The 16558-nt window shown below is 37.1% G+C and overlaps 3 protein-coding genes across 3 annotated transcripts; 1 reads left to right on the forward strand and 2 right to left on the reverse strand.

Annotated features, from left to right (window-relative positions):
* Positions 1-170: 170 nt before the first annotated feature.
* LOC129806908 (myotubularin-related protein 2) lies at positions 171-2350 on the reverse strand. Its single transcript, XM_055855760.1, has 2 exons — positions 2101-2350; positions 171-2019 (listed from the first exon to the last, which is right to left on the reverse strand). The coding sequence occupies exons 1-2, from the start codon at positions 2209-2211 to the stop codon at positions 304-306; spliced, it is 1827 nt and encodes a 608-aa protein (XP_055711735.1). The 5' UTR covers positions 2212-2350; the 3' UTR covers positions 171-303.
* A 3466-nt stretch (positions 2351-5816) lies between these two features.
* Positions 5817-14678, forward strand: LOC129806905 (serine/threonine-protein kinase TBK1). Its single transcript, XM_055855751.1, has 3 exons — positions 5817-5996; positions 6234-7937; positions 14253-14678. Exons 1-3 carry the CDS (start codon positions 5913-5915, stop codon positions 14652-14654), a joined length of 2190 nt encoding a protein of 729 aa, XP_055711726.1. The 5' UTR covers positions 5817-5912; the 3' UTR covers positions 14655-14678.
* LOC129806930 (transmembrane protein 115) lies at positions 14667-16178 on the reverse strand. The gene is made up of 2 exons (XM_055855798.1): positions 15155-16178; positions 14667-15074 (listed from the first exon to the last, which is right to left on the reverse strand). The coding sequence occupies exons 1-2, from the start codon at positions 15841-15843 to the stop codon at positions 14675-14677; spliced, it is 1089 nt and encodes a 362-aa protein (XP_055711773.1). The 5' UTR covers positions 15844-16178; the 3' UTR covers positions 14667-14674.
* Between the last annotated feature and the right edge of the window lie 380 nt (positions 16179-16558).

Here is a 16558-nt window from a genome sequence, read left to right on the forward strand (position 1 = left end):
ACAAACTATAAGGATGTCCAAATATAAGATATTTTTTATAGGACTGCAATTAATTCCTGAGCTTAGATATTTTTGATTAAAAAATGGTGAAATTGGCTTGCAGCATATGCTGCGGTCCGGAAAGAGTTTAATCACCTATGATGCCTATGATTGATTCAAATCGCAAAATGTTTGAATGAAAACATTTATTTTTATTTCCTAATTTATTGTATCCAATTTCTCTCTTTATTATTCCTTGGACTAAAATGCTTTCTGAACTGATTAAAAGTTTATAATAAATTGAATAACAGGACATTGAGGAATTCAGTGAAGTGGCGAGGCCAATCTAGTGTGCTGATAGTTTGGTTTGGCGTTCGATTCGAAGCGACAATCATCCACTTGTCGTTGCAGTTGTTCTTGTAACACCAGCAATTCCCTCGTTCGCTGATAAATGGGATCCTGAGCCCTCATGCTGGGATTCCAGCGACAGTAGAGTCCCTTCCACAGTCGGATGTGCCTAGAACTGGCCACGGGCTTCAGGATGGTTTGAATAACCGACGGATAGCCACCATAGAGTGGATTTCTGTACTGTTCCGGGGTCGAATTGATAAAGGACCAAAGTGATACAGTCTTACGCTTCAATTCCTCCTGGACACGCTCCCTCTCCGTGTTGCAGAGGAAGGTGCCAAAGCGACAGGAATAGAGATGATCCAGAATGGTAATGAGAAAATGCTCGTTGAATTCAAAGGCATGTGGATACTGCTTGGTCACCTGCCAGACACAGTCGATGAACTGAAGGAAGACAGGTGATCTGTCTGCGTCTGAATGATGGCTATCACCATGTCCGATGCGCTGCTGGAACTTGTGCCCGAAGCTGAGCCACTCCTTCTCGATCAGCACCTCAAAACCCTTGAGGCTGCGGTAGTAGGGATCCAGGAGAAGCATTGCCAGGGCCGTGAGCTGTGACGTCCTATCCCATCCATCTGAACAATGCACCACAACTGATGTACTCATATTCTCAATCTTATCCACAATCCTCACAGCTCCACTGAGGACACACTTGATATACTTGAGCCAGAGGCTACTCTCCACAGATGACAGCCATTTCTTGTCATCCGTGGCCGGAAAGCAGATTTCTTTGAGCTTTCGCAGACTCTCTCGCATCACGTGGATATTGTGAATGTCCAGGAAAATTAACTCGACATTCTGGTATGCATCCTCAGACTCATACCCGCCACCTTTGGCCTTGTTGGCTATCGCATTGGCACTCGGCCTGGCATCCATGATGGACAGCTTGTCAGATCTTGCATTTGCCTCCATAATCAGATTGATGTACTTTTCATCGTCTCCACTGCGCTTTCCCGAAACCCCAACCAATGGCTGCGAGCACCTCGTTATAGTAGCCTGAGACTGTGGATGAATCCACGAGAGTACTGGCAGACGATTCCTTGACCGGAAACCAGCTACTTGCTTCAGCAATTCATCCGGAGCATTATTGGGTACTGCCCAAACAGCTGGGTAGCTATCGCAAATCTCATAGCTGTCATTGATACGAGTGATTCTCCATGTGTCATTATTCACTCCCAGGCGCTTAAGCTCAGCCACTGGCTCATACACCGTCCAGCCATCCTCAGGAAATGCCTCATTGTACGAGAATGCAAAGAGGCGCTCATTGTACGCCAACGGAAAGGCAAACATCTGCAATTTCTCAAAAACAGTCCGACGACTGTGATTTTCCTGTTTATGGGCAAATCTGAGATTTCGCATATCCTTGCAGAAGATATCGATGCCATAGGAGTTCTCACCACGGGAACTAGCTCCACCAACCTTCTCTACTCGTGACACCACCCCAAGGGGTACATCCACCACAAAAGCAATCTCCTTGTCTGACGTCGGCTGTGACCGGAAGTGCAAGCGATAATTTGTAATGGTCAACAGACCTTTCGACAGACCATTGTAGGGGCAAACGTAGGTAACATCTGTTTTCAGATCATGCCTCTTTTCGCCCGGAAGCAGAGGAAAACTCGTCTCATTGTTGACCTGAAAAAAATCCCCAAAGGTATCCTATTAACATTTACAGTTCATTGAAGGCAGGGAAATCCCCCAAAACACAGCACTCACCAGAGTTTCCTGTTTGGAATTCAACGAAGAGGATTTGGAGTAGTCAGAATCGACGGAATTTGAGCTGCCCACTTTGGAGGAGGTGTACACATTGGACACACGCTTCTCCATCTTCAAAAATTCACAATTCTTGCACTCCTCTAAAACAGGACAATGCGGAAATTTTAGAAAGAATTGGGGAGCAACCAAACCAAATAAAAAGACCCAAGTGAATTTTTACTTGACAGCTGTTTTACATTTCTTTTGGGACACTTACCCGGTGGGAATACTAATCGATGACTGATTAACTTTAGAAAAGTATACAGTATACCGCACCATTAGCATATAAATATGAATTATTTTTTATTTATTATTATTTATTTAGGGGAAACTGGGGCACCACCAAACACGGGGTACCACCAAACAGTAATTTTTATTTCTGAACTACTTGGACTATCTCGATCATTCCTTCAGTGGACAAACATCCCTATAATGCCTATAAATTCGTATCGGTCTTATCCTCTAATATCCAATATCCGATTAAAAAATCACAGTGTTTGGTGGTACCCCGTGTTTGGTGGTGCCCCAGTATCCCCTATGCAGCGGCAAATCAGGTACAATTGAAGACTACAATTCAGTAACAATTCTAGCCATACCTGTGTAGAAAAAATAACTTAAATGTCTAATTAAGAATAATAATTTATACGTGATAATTAAATAAAAAAAAGAAAAAATAAAGAGAAAGAGAACAAAATTTTAATTCAATGAAACACTGCAAAAAGGTTAATGCGTTGCTTACCAATGAGATTTCAAATTAAATCCTTAAATTTGTAGCTCTTATGAAAAGAGCTACTTTAGCGAGATAGACTATATTGTTTCCGAGCAGCTGTTTCAAATCCATCTCGGTGATACCTATGCTATTTCTGAGTTGGGAGTATTCGGGACAGGTGATAAGGATATGTTGTACTGTGAGTGGAACGTTGCAGATGGGAGAGGTGGGGGGGTTCAGTTTGGTTCATTAAGTAGGAGTGTGTTGCGTACGTATGGCCGGTTCGAAGTCTGGTGATAATACAAGTATTTCTACAGTTCATATCAAGGATAACGATTTTGTCTGGGTTTTCGAAAATGTTTCTCAATTTATTCGTCAAGTCCAAGTCCTTCCAGTCTTTCCGTCTGTTTTGCTTTAAAATACTTTTAATTGTAGTTTTCGTTTTCATGTCCGTATAGTCTATAATGTTACTTCTACTTATATATCTGTCAGTGTCCTCCTTCACAAAAGCCTTCACTTCTTTCATCCCATGAACTTCTTCGAATACCCAAACTATATTAATGCGACCCTGAGAACTGTAAATAAAATCATGATTTTTTAAAATGAAATAATTTCTACTTTTGGGATTAAATAACTCTTCTATGCCTGATAGGGATCTAGTAACTATTAGAATTGGGTTACCTTCAGGAATATAACATTCACAGGCTTCCATAATTGTCATTAAATCAGCGTTAACGTTATGCGTGTGTGAAACTATATTTTTTCGGAAAGAGATGTTACGATCCATAGACCAGTACGCAATTCTGCTAACGTTTTTATTTTGCAAGAGGCTGTGTAGATAATATCCCAGTTAGAATGAATTCTAGAATATTCCTCAAATTTATCTACTTACTTACTTTAAAAGATCTTGATTGCTGAATTAATGTTAGAATATTTAAAACTCCAAGGGGGATTACTACTTCTTTTTACTTTTTTCTTCTTCTTCTTACTTCTTTTTGGTATTCTCGAGACTAAAAGTCTCGTAAATCCCGCATTTAATCTTTGAGGATGAAATCGTAGTAATCCTATCCATCTTTATGTGCTCTTTCTTGCACTAGACTACACCAATAAAGTTTGAAATAAATTAAACGTGATCAATTTAAATTCAATGCTAGTTAAGGCATGCATAGAGTTTTCCACGTCCGCCTAATAGATTTTCTTCTTCCCACAATAATCATCTATTAGTCTCTAAAGCACAAATTTAGAAATATGAAGTTTGTATTTTTAGTAGTGTTCTAATGAGTAACTAGGTCTTCTTCAATTAATTTTTTAGACAACAGACTGAAGTAATACTAACGACACATTTATCGGCAAACATGACCTAAGTTGCATTTACTTTATTTATACGTTAGTCATCGTCCGTTAGGGCGCTCAATGGGTCAAATGCTAGTGTCCCGGGTCCCGGGTTCGAATATCCTTTAGGCAACCAGTAATTTATCTAGCGTTATGCCCCAGACACACTTACGGCTTTAGCCGAGAGACGACTTAGTATTAAATGACAGAAATCTAGTTTGACGATTATTTCTAATAAAATTACGTTAACCCGTCTCTCGGCTAATCCTCAGGTCTGTCCAGACAGACCCTTAAAGTTATAAGAATTGTACTAAAACGTTCTACAGCCAACATTCACCACCGCAACTCGGTTTAAATTTAAACGCTTCAGAAATAGTGATTTTGACACAAAGGACAAAAGGACCAAAAACAATTGATGACGCCGATCAGAAAAAGTTGCTGCAAGGAGTATTAAATATGAATCATCAAAGTGTTTTCATCAAAGTTTACATGCTATGAGAAAAATTTAAATGGAGGAAATTGGAAGTTTTGTGTTTTGACTGAAAAATTAACAAAAATTCATAAATCGATTTCTGTAGTCGATGCCCTCGATGACTATTAAAGCATCGAAATCCAAAGAACGACCAAATTTTTATGATTATATGATATCGAATGAAATATATATACTTAAATTTGTCATGATTTGGCTTAGTTATGATAGGATTTTTTATTATTGAGACCATTGAGACTTTCAACGCCTCAATTATATTATCACACATATACAGGTACATATGAAGGAGTTGCTGGACTTTTTCAAGAAAGTACAATAAACTGTGTATGTAAAAGAAAAGAGAACAAAATATCGTTGTGTTTCACGCATTTTGATGCCCGAATTTTTCTCTCATTTGGGTGACATCTCGGTTCAGTTCGAATGAAAGTCTAGCAGTACAGTCGAGTTCCTCAAATTTGAACTCCTCAAATTTGAACGACGGTTGAGTTCGAAACGTAAAATTTGAGGTTATGTGAAGAAATTCTTGCGAGGAGTCTGAATTACAGTAGACTCTGTCTCAATTTTGGGCATTTGCGGCGAAATATCATCCGGTTTATCGATAGATTTGGGCGTCAAAGCCTTTGTAAATTCCACAAAAAACGCTCAATTATAAAGAATTACGATAAAATAGGAAGAACTACAGCGAATTTGAGCGAATTTGAGCGAATTTGAGCGAATTAGCTTCATAATGAAACGTGAAAATTGTTAACAAAATTTTTCGCCCGATTGAAAAAGAGCCGATTGAGCGAGAGTCTACTGTAGAACTATTTTTCTATGGTGTTTTCTCATTAATATCGTATTCTATTAACTTCCGCAAGAAATTCCATTCATTTCACAATAAATTACATTGATATTTTCTCTAAAGTTACTTATCTTAATTTAGGGAGAGTGAATTTCATATGAATTCTGTTACGTTTTTGAAAATATTGTTTAAATTTGAGGAGTGAGAAATGTCATCTACACCCCCCAAATGTTCAAATTTGAGGAACACTACTGTAACGTAACTCCAAAGGTAAACCTTAACTTATGCCTTAGTCTTAAATATTATGCAAGCATAAAAGTTAGAAGAATAGTATGCAATCGCAAGTGCAACCGGGTTTTTGAGACAGTGATTAGTTTGGGACAAATATGGCTGATAAGGTCACTGCAATTTTTTGTTACATCTGATAAAAGTGTTTTTTTATTGTGATAATCTCGACTAAAATGTCTTTTCTTCGTGGCTCGACCAACTATGTGTGGTGCACCACAAGTGTCCTTGGAAAAGGGGCCACTGGGGCAGTGTTCCAGGTGAGAAAGTCCTTGTTGAAAATTTTTTACCCCTCTGGTCAATTTCTCCAGACTTTCATATTTTTACGCTTCAGTGGTGATAGCAATGAGATAAGGTCATAAAATCTTTGATAGTAAATGTAGTTTTCTACAGAAGACACTCTGCTGATCATGACTTTGACCAAATATGAGCCAGTGTTGCTGGAAAAGGGGATGAGGAAGAATCTGACGTGGAGATTTGGTGTGTTTTTCTTTCAGGGTGTCAATAAACACAATGGCGAACCGGTGGCCGTGAAAACATTCAATCAGCTGAGTCATATGCGTCCCTATGATGTTCAGATGCGTGAATTTGAGGTGTTGCGGAAGGTAAAGCATGAGAATATTGTTAAACTCCTGGCCATCGAGGATGACCAGGAGGGTCGTGGGAAGGTTATTGTGATGGAACTGTGTACTGGAGGTAGTTTATTTAATATCCTCGATGATCCTGAGAACACCTTTGGACTGCCCGAAGGGGATTTTCTGCTGGTGCTGGAACATTTGTCTGCTGGAATGAAGCATTTGAGAGACAATAATCTTGTGCATCGTGATCTCAAACCCGGAAATATCATGAAATTTATCTCAGAAGATGGAAGAACAGTGTTCAAATTGACAGATTTTGGAGCTGCTAGGGAATTGCAGGAGAATCAGCAATTTGTAAGTCTCTACGGAACTGAGGAATATCTCCATCCGGACATGTATGAAAGGGCAGTTTTGAGGAAATCAGTTACACGAAGCTTCACAGCCAATGTTGATCTGTGGTCAATTGGTGTGACTCTGTATCATGTGGCAACGGGAAATCTGCCCTTTAGACCATTTGGCGGTAGGAAGAACAAAGAGATGATGCACTTGATCACCACGAAAAAGGCATCTGGAGTCATTTCGGGCACTCAGACTTCCGACAATGGACCAATTGAGTGGTCCAGGGAACTTCCAGCACATTGTCAGCTCAGTACAGGACTCAAATACTACGTGACTCCTCTGCTTGCGGGACTTCTGGAGGAGAATCAGCAGAAGATGTGGAGTTTTGACAGATTCTTCGCTGAAGTGACCAATATTCTCAGTAAAAGGGTTCTTCATGTCTTCTACATGAACAAAGTCTCTTCCATCAAGATCTTCATGAATATGGATGAGCCTTTGTTCAATTTCCGGGAACATATTCGATTGCAAACTGAAGTGAGATCGGAGAATCAACTTCTCTTCCTGGACAATCAATGCCTGGAGGAGAGAGTTGGGGCAGAAACCTCTGTTCGGGGATATCCAGAAACCAATCAGGACACTCCAATCTTCCTCCTTAGCATTGACAACAATAATGTTACCTTCCCGCCAGAAACTGAACAACCAAAATTTCCCACATTCCCCAATACGGTTTCCGTGGAGAATGATGCCAGCATGGCCAAGATGGCTTGCAGTGTCGGGCACGATGCCAAGAGGCGCGTGGAGATGTTTTCAGTGATGGATCGACTGATAAAGTGTGGTGTTAAACAATTCATCAGCATGCTCAAAGTCCAACTGACCAAATTGCTGGACAGAGTACAGAAGCTGGAGGATGGAGAACAGCTTCAAAGCTATTTTGCCACTTCTGTTCAGCGATTGGCTCAAGTGACCAAGAAAGCCGGCGATAGGAGACTCGCCGAGGAAGTTGTTCGAATTGCAGGAGAATTGAAGACAATTAGGGCTTCTTTTGGGAGTCTGGTGGAACCAGTGAAGCAGCTGCACAATCGCTTTGTGGCTGATGATGATCTCACGCGCCAATGGACTTCCACAACGAGAGATATCAAGTGCCCGTGCAAACAGAGGGCCAATGAGAAGATGAAGCACTTTGTGGATAGGCTGAGGGAATCCTGGCAGCACCTTCTGAGAGACAGAGCCACAAGATCTCTCACGTACAATGATGAGCAGTTTCATGCGCTCGAGAAGATCAAGGTATGTTCTTTTTTTCAATTTTTTCCGGATCAATTTTAAATTTTGTCACTAAAAATACCCCAAGTAGCATTTTCTTCGCAATGCCCTTTTACAAAAATACCCATTTAGCGATTTGAAAAGGGAATTAAAAAAAAAATATACTGTGGGACCTCGAGAGAGTCAACCCCCGATAGAGTCAATCTTCAATAGAGTCAATCTTCAATAGAGTCAACAGCTATTTTTTTTACTCTACGGACTCCGATAGAGTCAACTTGGACCCAAATTGACTCCGATAGAGCCAACTTTTCTTGCATTCTTGAACGAATAATATTATATGATTTTAATATGATCTTTTCGAAATAAAAACCAGTCTTATTGTGTTTCAACGTAACATTTTGAACACAAAAAAAAATTATGTAAGGACATGGTAATTTTGTGATAAAATTCATAGGTATATTAACCGTATAATCATTTTCCAACAAAATAATTTTCATTACGTGATTTTAAGCTTTTTGACTGATTGAAACTTCTCTTGTCTTAAGATTTTTTGATTCGGTGTATGATCACAATATAAGGAATTATGAACCATCATAAATTTGTAAGTCAATAATATTATGGCAAGAACAAAAAAAAATACGAACTCGAATTACAAAAAACGTACAGTATGGTAGATTTTTTGAGTATAACATAGTGAAGAAACTTTTCTAAATTTCAAGCTTTTTAAAGACATTACTTCTTTGAAAAATGTTAAAAAATGACAAACTATCTTAAAAATTACGGTTCTAAAGAAAATGTGTAAATTTATTTTAACTTATATTTTTAATTTAAAATATCAGTATCTCAAAAGAAAATTTGAATTAAAAACAAAAATAAGCAACTGAAAATTAAAATTTTTAAGCAAATTCATTAACCCATTCCTTACCATTGTATTATACATCATACGCAAATTGAGTGATTTTTGATGATTTATTTCTGGGCAATTTTTATCCGAGTTCCTGTCAGGAATGGATTTTTAGTAAAGTTAGTTATTCAATTACTTGAGAAAAATAGTCCGACAGAGATGAAAATACATTTTGTTATTATTTTCTTGCTTCGCGGAAGGTCATGCAAAATTTTTGCTCAAAATGGCGGACAGAAAATACGACATCCCGTCGAATTTGTTAAAATTGGCCTCTTTCCTCTTTCCTGATTTGAATTCTAGTTGCCAATTGGTGTTCTTGAATAGTCACTCTATCTAACTGTGTTATCACACTTGCACATTAAAATTTTAATATGATTCACATTAATTGTCGCTGGTGAGAGTCCAAATATGTAATTTGTGTGTTTGAATCATTTTATATTCAAAATTTGATCTATTTGTTGATAAAAAGGTAGACTTTGCCCGCAAAATTAGATATAAATTGATTTATAGCATTAATGCGAAAAATTAATGCGATTTTCTCTTTAATTTCGATTTAATTAAGGCCAAGTCCACTTCTTTATCAATAAATAGAAAAACCCCAAATATTAAATGACTCAAAGACACAAATAATATATTTGGACGCTCACAAGCGACATTTAATGTGAATCACATTAAAATTTTAATGTGCAAGTGTGATAACGCCGTAAAGCAATAGAGTTTGTAATGAATTAATGCACAGAATTTAAATTCAGTGACCGTTAAGACGTGTGTTTGACAGAGGCTCCCCGCGCCCCCATATGAGATAAAATTTTTTTCTTTTCAAAAAAATCATCTACTATTATTATTATTATTATTATTATTAAACTTTTAAGGCTTTGTTAATACATATCGCCTTTGGTTTTGAGTGCTTAATGAATTTTGTGCATTTTTTTAGATTTAGTGTGTATGTAGAATCTTGATTGTTTATTATTATATTATTATTGTATTTTATGTTATTTTATTTTATTATTATTATTTTTTTTAATTTATTTATTTTTTGGTGTTGAGCTTACATGACCACAGACCACCCGGTCGACCCGTCGGAACAGTCTGTGGTTGTGTTATAGCTCTTTGTGTAAACCGATCTCCATTACGAATTGAACAATTTTCTTATGACCCAATGGGTCACAAAGCAAATTTTGTACAGACTGGCTCCCTAGAATAGAATCTCTCTGACCAGTATACTTGCGACAGATATTAAGCAAATGGGGGACATCTATGATTTCATGACATACATCGCACATAGGTGGATTGTTTCTCTCCATTTTATATTTGTGGGTCAGTCGAGTGTGCCCAATTCTGAGTCTGGCTATTAGAGTATTTTCCCCAAACGTCATTTTAAATTCTTTCAAAATCCAAGTTGATCCACTCTACTTAGATGGATTATTTCCCAACCGATTTGGTCAAATTTAGAATTACTTGAAAGGTCTTGGAATTTTTAACTCAACTTTATCGAATCAATTAGTAATGAATCTATTAAATACTGATATATTTATTTTACTCGAATATACCTTTCGTATATATATTTAAAACTTAGCGACCAAACTGTGAGTGATATCGACTTAATGTTTTTTTTCTATAGTACATTAATTATTTAGTCGATATAGAAAATAAATTTGTAACCGCATAGAACTTTCTTATCAGAGATATGTACCAAAAACCTTTTCAATGAATCCAAGAGCAGCCGATTTGGTTAAGAAATGCTCTAAAGAGCTGTTTAACTTTTGAACTTGAAAATATCAGTATTTTGCCCAATGCACAATAACTTTTGTTTTGTAAACATGTTTTTGACATTTCAATGAGAATGAGTGAGATCTAGATCTAGTCATCTCGCTCTCTCTCATAGGAAATTTTGAAAATATGTTTATAAACAAAAGGTATTGTGCGCTGGGCATTAGGAATAAATAAAGGGTAAAGGTCATTATCGAAAACTTCAAAATATACCACAATTAGAATATACACTTAGTTTTGAAGAGGTATCGCTGCACGCAACAAAATAAGGTTATACTATGGGGATACAACTAAGACCCCAAGTCGTCATCTTCAATTGTTTGCCCATGATAAATTAATACCTAGAGAATGAAAGGTAAAAAATTCCAGGGGTTTAGGGTAAGTGTGCCAAATTCCGGCCAGCTTGCAATTTCGGCCACATTTTTTGTTCCTCGAATTTTCATGAATTTTTGGTTTTTACATACTCTGAGACGGCGGCGGACGCATGGTACGGGGGGTTATACGAAGTTGAATAAATTATTATTATTATTATTACTCTAGGTCTAGAGATTATACAAGAATAACAAAAAATGTAGCTTCGACAAACGAGATGGCGTGAAAAAGACATTTGAAGAATTCCCGATTGACAAAGAACTATGAGAATGATGGTGGCCGAAATAAGGCACCAAAGCTATGTCAACATTTTTATTTATTTTAAAGTGTATTAAGAATGATTTTAGAGTAAATAAAGACTGTCTACAAGAACTGTTTATAAGGTTCCAAGCAACAATCCTTAAGAAGAAAAAGTAATAAAAATATTCAATTTGTATTAATAATATTGCATTTAACTCTTTCGTCTCTTTTGGGACTCTGAGTACCCAAAGCAGCATGTGAATTTTCTGTGAAAAACATTGTTTTTTTAATTATTCAGAACAGAACTGATAAAAATCCTATTCTTGTGTATGATTACAAACTATAAGGATGTCCAAATGTAAGATATTTTTTTGTAAGACCTCAATTAATTCCTGAGCTTAGATATTTTTGATTAAAAAATGATGAAATTGGCTTGCAGCATATGCTGCGGTCCGGAAAGAGTTAACACTTTCCGGACCGCAGCACATGCTGCAAGCCAATTTCACCACTTTTTAATCAAAAATATCTAAGCTCAGGAATTAATTGAGGTCCTACAAAAAATATCTTACATTTGGACATCCTTATAGTTTGTAATCATCCACAAGAATCGGATTTTTATCAATTCTGAATAATTAAAAAAAAACATTGTTTTTCACAGAATATTCATATGCTGCTTTGGGTACTCAGAGTCCCAAAAGAGACGAAAGAGTTAAAACTTGAGACCTTGGCGCTTACATGCAACTATGCCGAAATTTGGCACACTTACCCTAAATATCGAGGGATTATTTCAAATGTAATATCTTGTGCCAACAGATTTTGAAATTTTTGAGACTTACCCGAAACCAGATGAACTTTTGCTTTCAACTTTTCGTGGATTTTTCCTATTTATTCACTGAAAAATTTTTACATAATTTTTGTTAAAGAAATTTCATGGAATCCCAGCGAGCACAGTTAGCAGAATAAAATAGGATTTTCAGCATTTTTTTGCTGAATCGGTCTGCTGGCCAATCAGCAGCTCTCGAACAAAAAGTGCTAAGCAAATACATAAAAATGGCACTGTTTAGCGCTCGCAGTGGATGATGGCAGAACTAAATACTGCCGGTAGATGGCGCCAGGAAGCATTTAGCAGCAAATTTTCTCTTTCATTTTTTTTCTTTTTCTCTCAAAATGTCAAAATGGACTTGGAATTTCCCCTGAAATTATTTATCAACTTGGGGGATATTATAATCACGATTTTTATCACTTATATTATTATAGGAATTATGCTGCGGTATGCTGCCTATAGAGAATGGTCAAATAAGAGTATTAAACATACTCCCGACCAAAAATGTTGCTTTTTTTAGTGAATTGCGTCATTATTTTCCCGAGAAAAAAAATTATTTTTTTCTGAGCAAATATTCAGTCGGGGGTTATAAAATTATTCATTATTTATGAAAAATATGTTTTTTCTTTTGCAAAAAGCATATTTTCCTCAATTTTCGCAATTAAATATTGGCATCTTTCCTGGAACAGCCATTGATGTATTATGCTCACAGTCGGTCACAACTATTGTAATTGATCTTGAAACAGGATTTTTCTACTTTTTTAACTTTTTTATGGTAAATAAAGTTGCAGATGCATTTAAAAAAATCCATTTAAAAGTTGTGACTCCCCCACTTAACTCTTTCGCCTCTTTTGGGACTCTGAGTACACAAAGCAGCATATGAATACTTTGTGGAAAACAATGTTTTTTTTTAATTATTCAGAACTGATAAAAATCCTATTCTTGTGAATGATTACAAACTATAAGGATGTCTAAATGTAAAATATTTTTTTGTAGGACCTCAATTAATTTTTGAGCAAAGATATTTTTGATTTAAAAAAAAAAAGTGAAATTGGCTTACAGTATATGCTGCGGTCCGGAAAGAGTTAATGAGTTCAATAATGCCTTTTAAAAATACTACAAAAAAATTTCTATGGATACTACAAAATAAAATATAATTGTTTTATCATAATTTAAGTTGAAAAATTTACATAAAAGCGTTTTTGTTTGTTGCGGCAAATGCGGAAAATATATTTTTTTATGTTATAAAATGTTTTATATTTTACAAGTGAAATAAATGTATGATCCGTGCACGATGCATATGCATAATGTATATGCTGCACTTTTCTATTTATAAATTTTCGATTATAAATTTTCTAAAGCGCATTTTTACGCAAAAAACTACTTTTATTATCGTGGTAAAATATCAAAACAAAAATTATCGTTTTTTAAATGAAAAATTTATTCAATTTGATGATTCATTTTTTAGCATTTATATTTTTTTAGAAGAGAGTTTTTAAATACCTTTAAAATCAGGAAAATATGCTAATTTGTTGGAAATCATTTCAAATAATTTTGAGTAGACTGTGTATACCATTAAATAAAAATTATAGAGGCTCTAAATTCTATATGTTCTTGATCTTCTTGGTATTTCCATGAGGTTCCGAAGTTTTTTCAATATTTCTCGAATTTAGAATTCATTAAATATCAAAATATCTTGAGAATTCCCAAGAATTTCTTGGGTTATTAATTTTCTAAAATCACAGCGGACAAGAATTCTTGGCAATGCAATTTTAATTTAGGTGTAGTATATTTTTTTATAAATGAATTCACAATATTTTTTGATAAAATTAGACAAAAGAAATTAAATTTATTGGTCGGAAAAGGTTTAAGAATACATATTATTCAAAATATATTATAAATATGATTTTTTTAAATTTTTGTGAATTTTAAATTTTTTGCTTTATTTTTTAATGTCAAATGTGGTTATTATAAGAATCATAAAATTGTAATAATGGAAAAGGTTAACCTTAGCTTCTACTCAACTCAGCAAAGACAAAAACCAAGTGCATTAAAGTCTCTCACTCGATTGGGGAAAAAGAATAACTTTGACTAATTGCCACTGCGATCGCTAGTGTAACTTCGAGGTCAGCAGAGCTCAGCTGAAAAAATATATGTTTTCAGCTGATTTGAAAAAGCTTAGCATTTGGTGCTCGCTGGGATGCTAGATTGATTTTGAATATTTTTGCAGATCACAGAGACTGGGAAAAGGGTGAAGAATCAGTTGAATGTTGAAGTAAAGCCTGCCCTGAGCCTCATGGCTGAATGTCTGGCTGATTGGTACAAGATGTCTCAGACAATTTACCTCCAGACGGCGATTTTAGATAAGGATGCCACTCACTATGGGGACATGATGGAGAAGATTCGGTCCAAGCTGTGCTTCATCGTGGACGAGCTGTTGGAGGATGAGGTTCAAGTGGAGACGCAGGAAAAGGCACCGAATGGAACTGACGACAAGATGTACAGTAGCAGTGTTACCAAAACCGTCTACCTGACTCTACTGCAGGAGCTGTTCTCATGTCATACGGACATGGAACATATTGTTCGGGACAATGCTGAGATTATTGAAGCCTTGAGGCATGATGAGGAATAAAAGAAATAACTGTTTTCACACTAAGGCAATTGATTTTTATTTTGCTCATTGTCTGGGGTGAACTTGAGGAGGGACTCCTGACTGGGTGATGAGGATGTAGTGGTGGGGATGTTGATGGAAACAGCTGGTGAGGAGGACTTTATTGTGGACTGCGGGAAGGACTTGGGTAGGGCCTTGCTACGACTAGAATCTGTTGCCTTGGACAGGCGCTCGTTGAGCGCTTTGAGGGCAATCTGACGCCTTCTCTCCATATCATATGGATCCACTCCGCCCATTGAGATGCTAACAGAACTGAGGGGCAGTGTGTTTGAGGTTGCCGGAGGCACAGGTACATGCCTAATAACTCCCAATCTTCTGCACATGTAGTAAATGGGATTTACCACCACGCTCACAATGGGCTGTAGAACATTCGGGAAGAATCTACAGGAGAAAGAGACCTTGACTTCATCAAAGATACCTTCCGGGAGATATTTTACTATTCCCATCATTCCCATACTCACCGGACAAATGCAAAATTCTCCGAGTAATCCCCTCTGGAGCCATTTCGATGCCGCTGGATGAATCTGAGGTAGATCCAGGAGGTGATGATACCAGCCAGAAACATTGTGGGGTATCTACCCTCCAGTAGACCCAATAACCACAGAAGCACAGCCACCAGGAAGAGAGTCAGGGGAATATTTCTATTAGTGAAATTCCCCATTGGTGTCCGGGCAATCAAATGGTCCGGCATAATTTGATGCACGGCCACACATACAGCAGCAATGTACCCAGCTAGACCATAGATGTGCACCTCAAAGAGAATCAGGGGATTCTTGGTGCAGGCATAGAGAAACAGGTAGTAGGTGGTCGTGAGGATAACCACACCAAAATTCGTCACTGCAAAGTACGTCATCATCTCAAGTGAGCCCCATAGTGGTTCAATGAGCTTCCCACACAGTGCCACTGTGGCAAAATCCACCAGCACCTCCCACAGATGCCTCTCCACGAAGCAGAATGTAAAAGCTGTCCAGATTTGCATCTCTGGGGGCAAAAAGTACCCCGGAGTCACGATAAGTGCATCAGCCACAGTCTCAAAGTACGACAGACAGTAGCCAAAGATGATGATGAGACAGATAAATTTCACTGATGCTTCAAACTGGAAAAATCCCCGGATTCCCTGAATCCTGCTGGATCTGCTGCTTCCATCCATCTTGAGGACCTACTTTTTTTCCCACTATTTACACGTACACACAGACTTTACCCACTTCACAACAAATGACACATTTTCTCATGAATTGCCCACAAAAACTGCCCTTTTCCCTTGTTTTTCTTTAACTAGGAAAATCACAAAAATATTTTTTCCACTAAAAATTTTCTGCCTGTTTTTAGGTGTGTTCCTTCTAATCACACCTATTGTAATCCTCGGATTTTCTCAAAGTGCTCCGATCGAGCTGAAATTCACAGGGTATATGTTTTGAACATCCCTGATGCCGAAAATCATAAGCCGGCAATTTCGGGTCCGGCTGCCGTCCGGCCGTCCGTAGTACGCAACTGGTTTGGATAGAGATATCTTCATAATTCTTTTTTTTTAATATATCTACGCGCGCGTACGACTATTTCTGTCATTTCTGTGCTATTAGTTTTTGAAAAACCGGTTCGTCGAACGGTTCTTGTTGCTAATTGAATTAAAAAGAAAAGGCTGTCAGTTAGCATTTTAAATAATTTTGAATTTCATTGGAAAGGTCTATTAGAATTGGGAAGGGTTATTTGGAATAGAAATAGGCATTCGCCATTTTGAGTCAAATATTGCATTAGACAAGACGGAAATTTTGTAAGTACAGTAGAGTCTCTCAAATCTGAATCTCTCAAATTCGAACGCCGGCCGTTTGGATTCAAAATGTCAATTGTGAGGTTATGTTAGAAAG

This window comes from Phlebotomus papatasi, chromosome 3 (assembly GCF_024763615.1).
Source record: "Phlebotomus papatasi isolate M1 chromosome 3, Ppap_2.1, whole genome shotgun sequence".
NCBI classification, from domain to species: Eukaryota; Metazoa; Arthropoda; class Insecta; order Diptera; family Psychodidae; genus Phlebotomus; species Phlebotomus papatasi.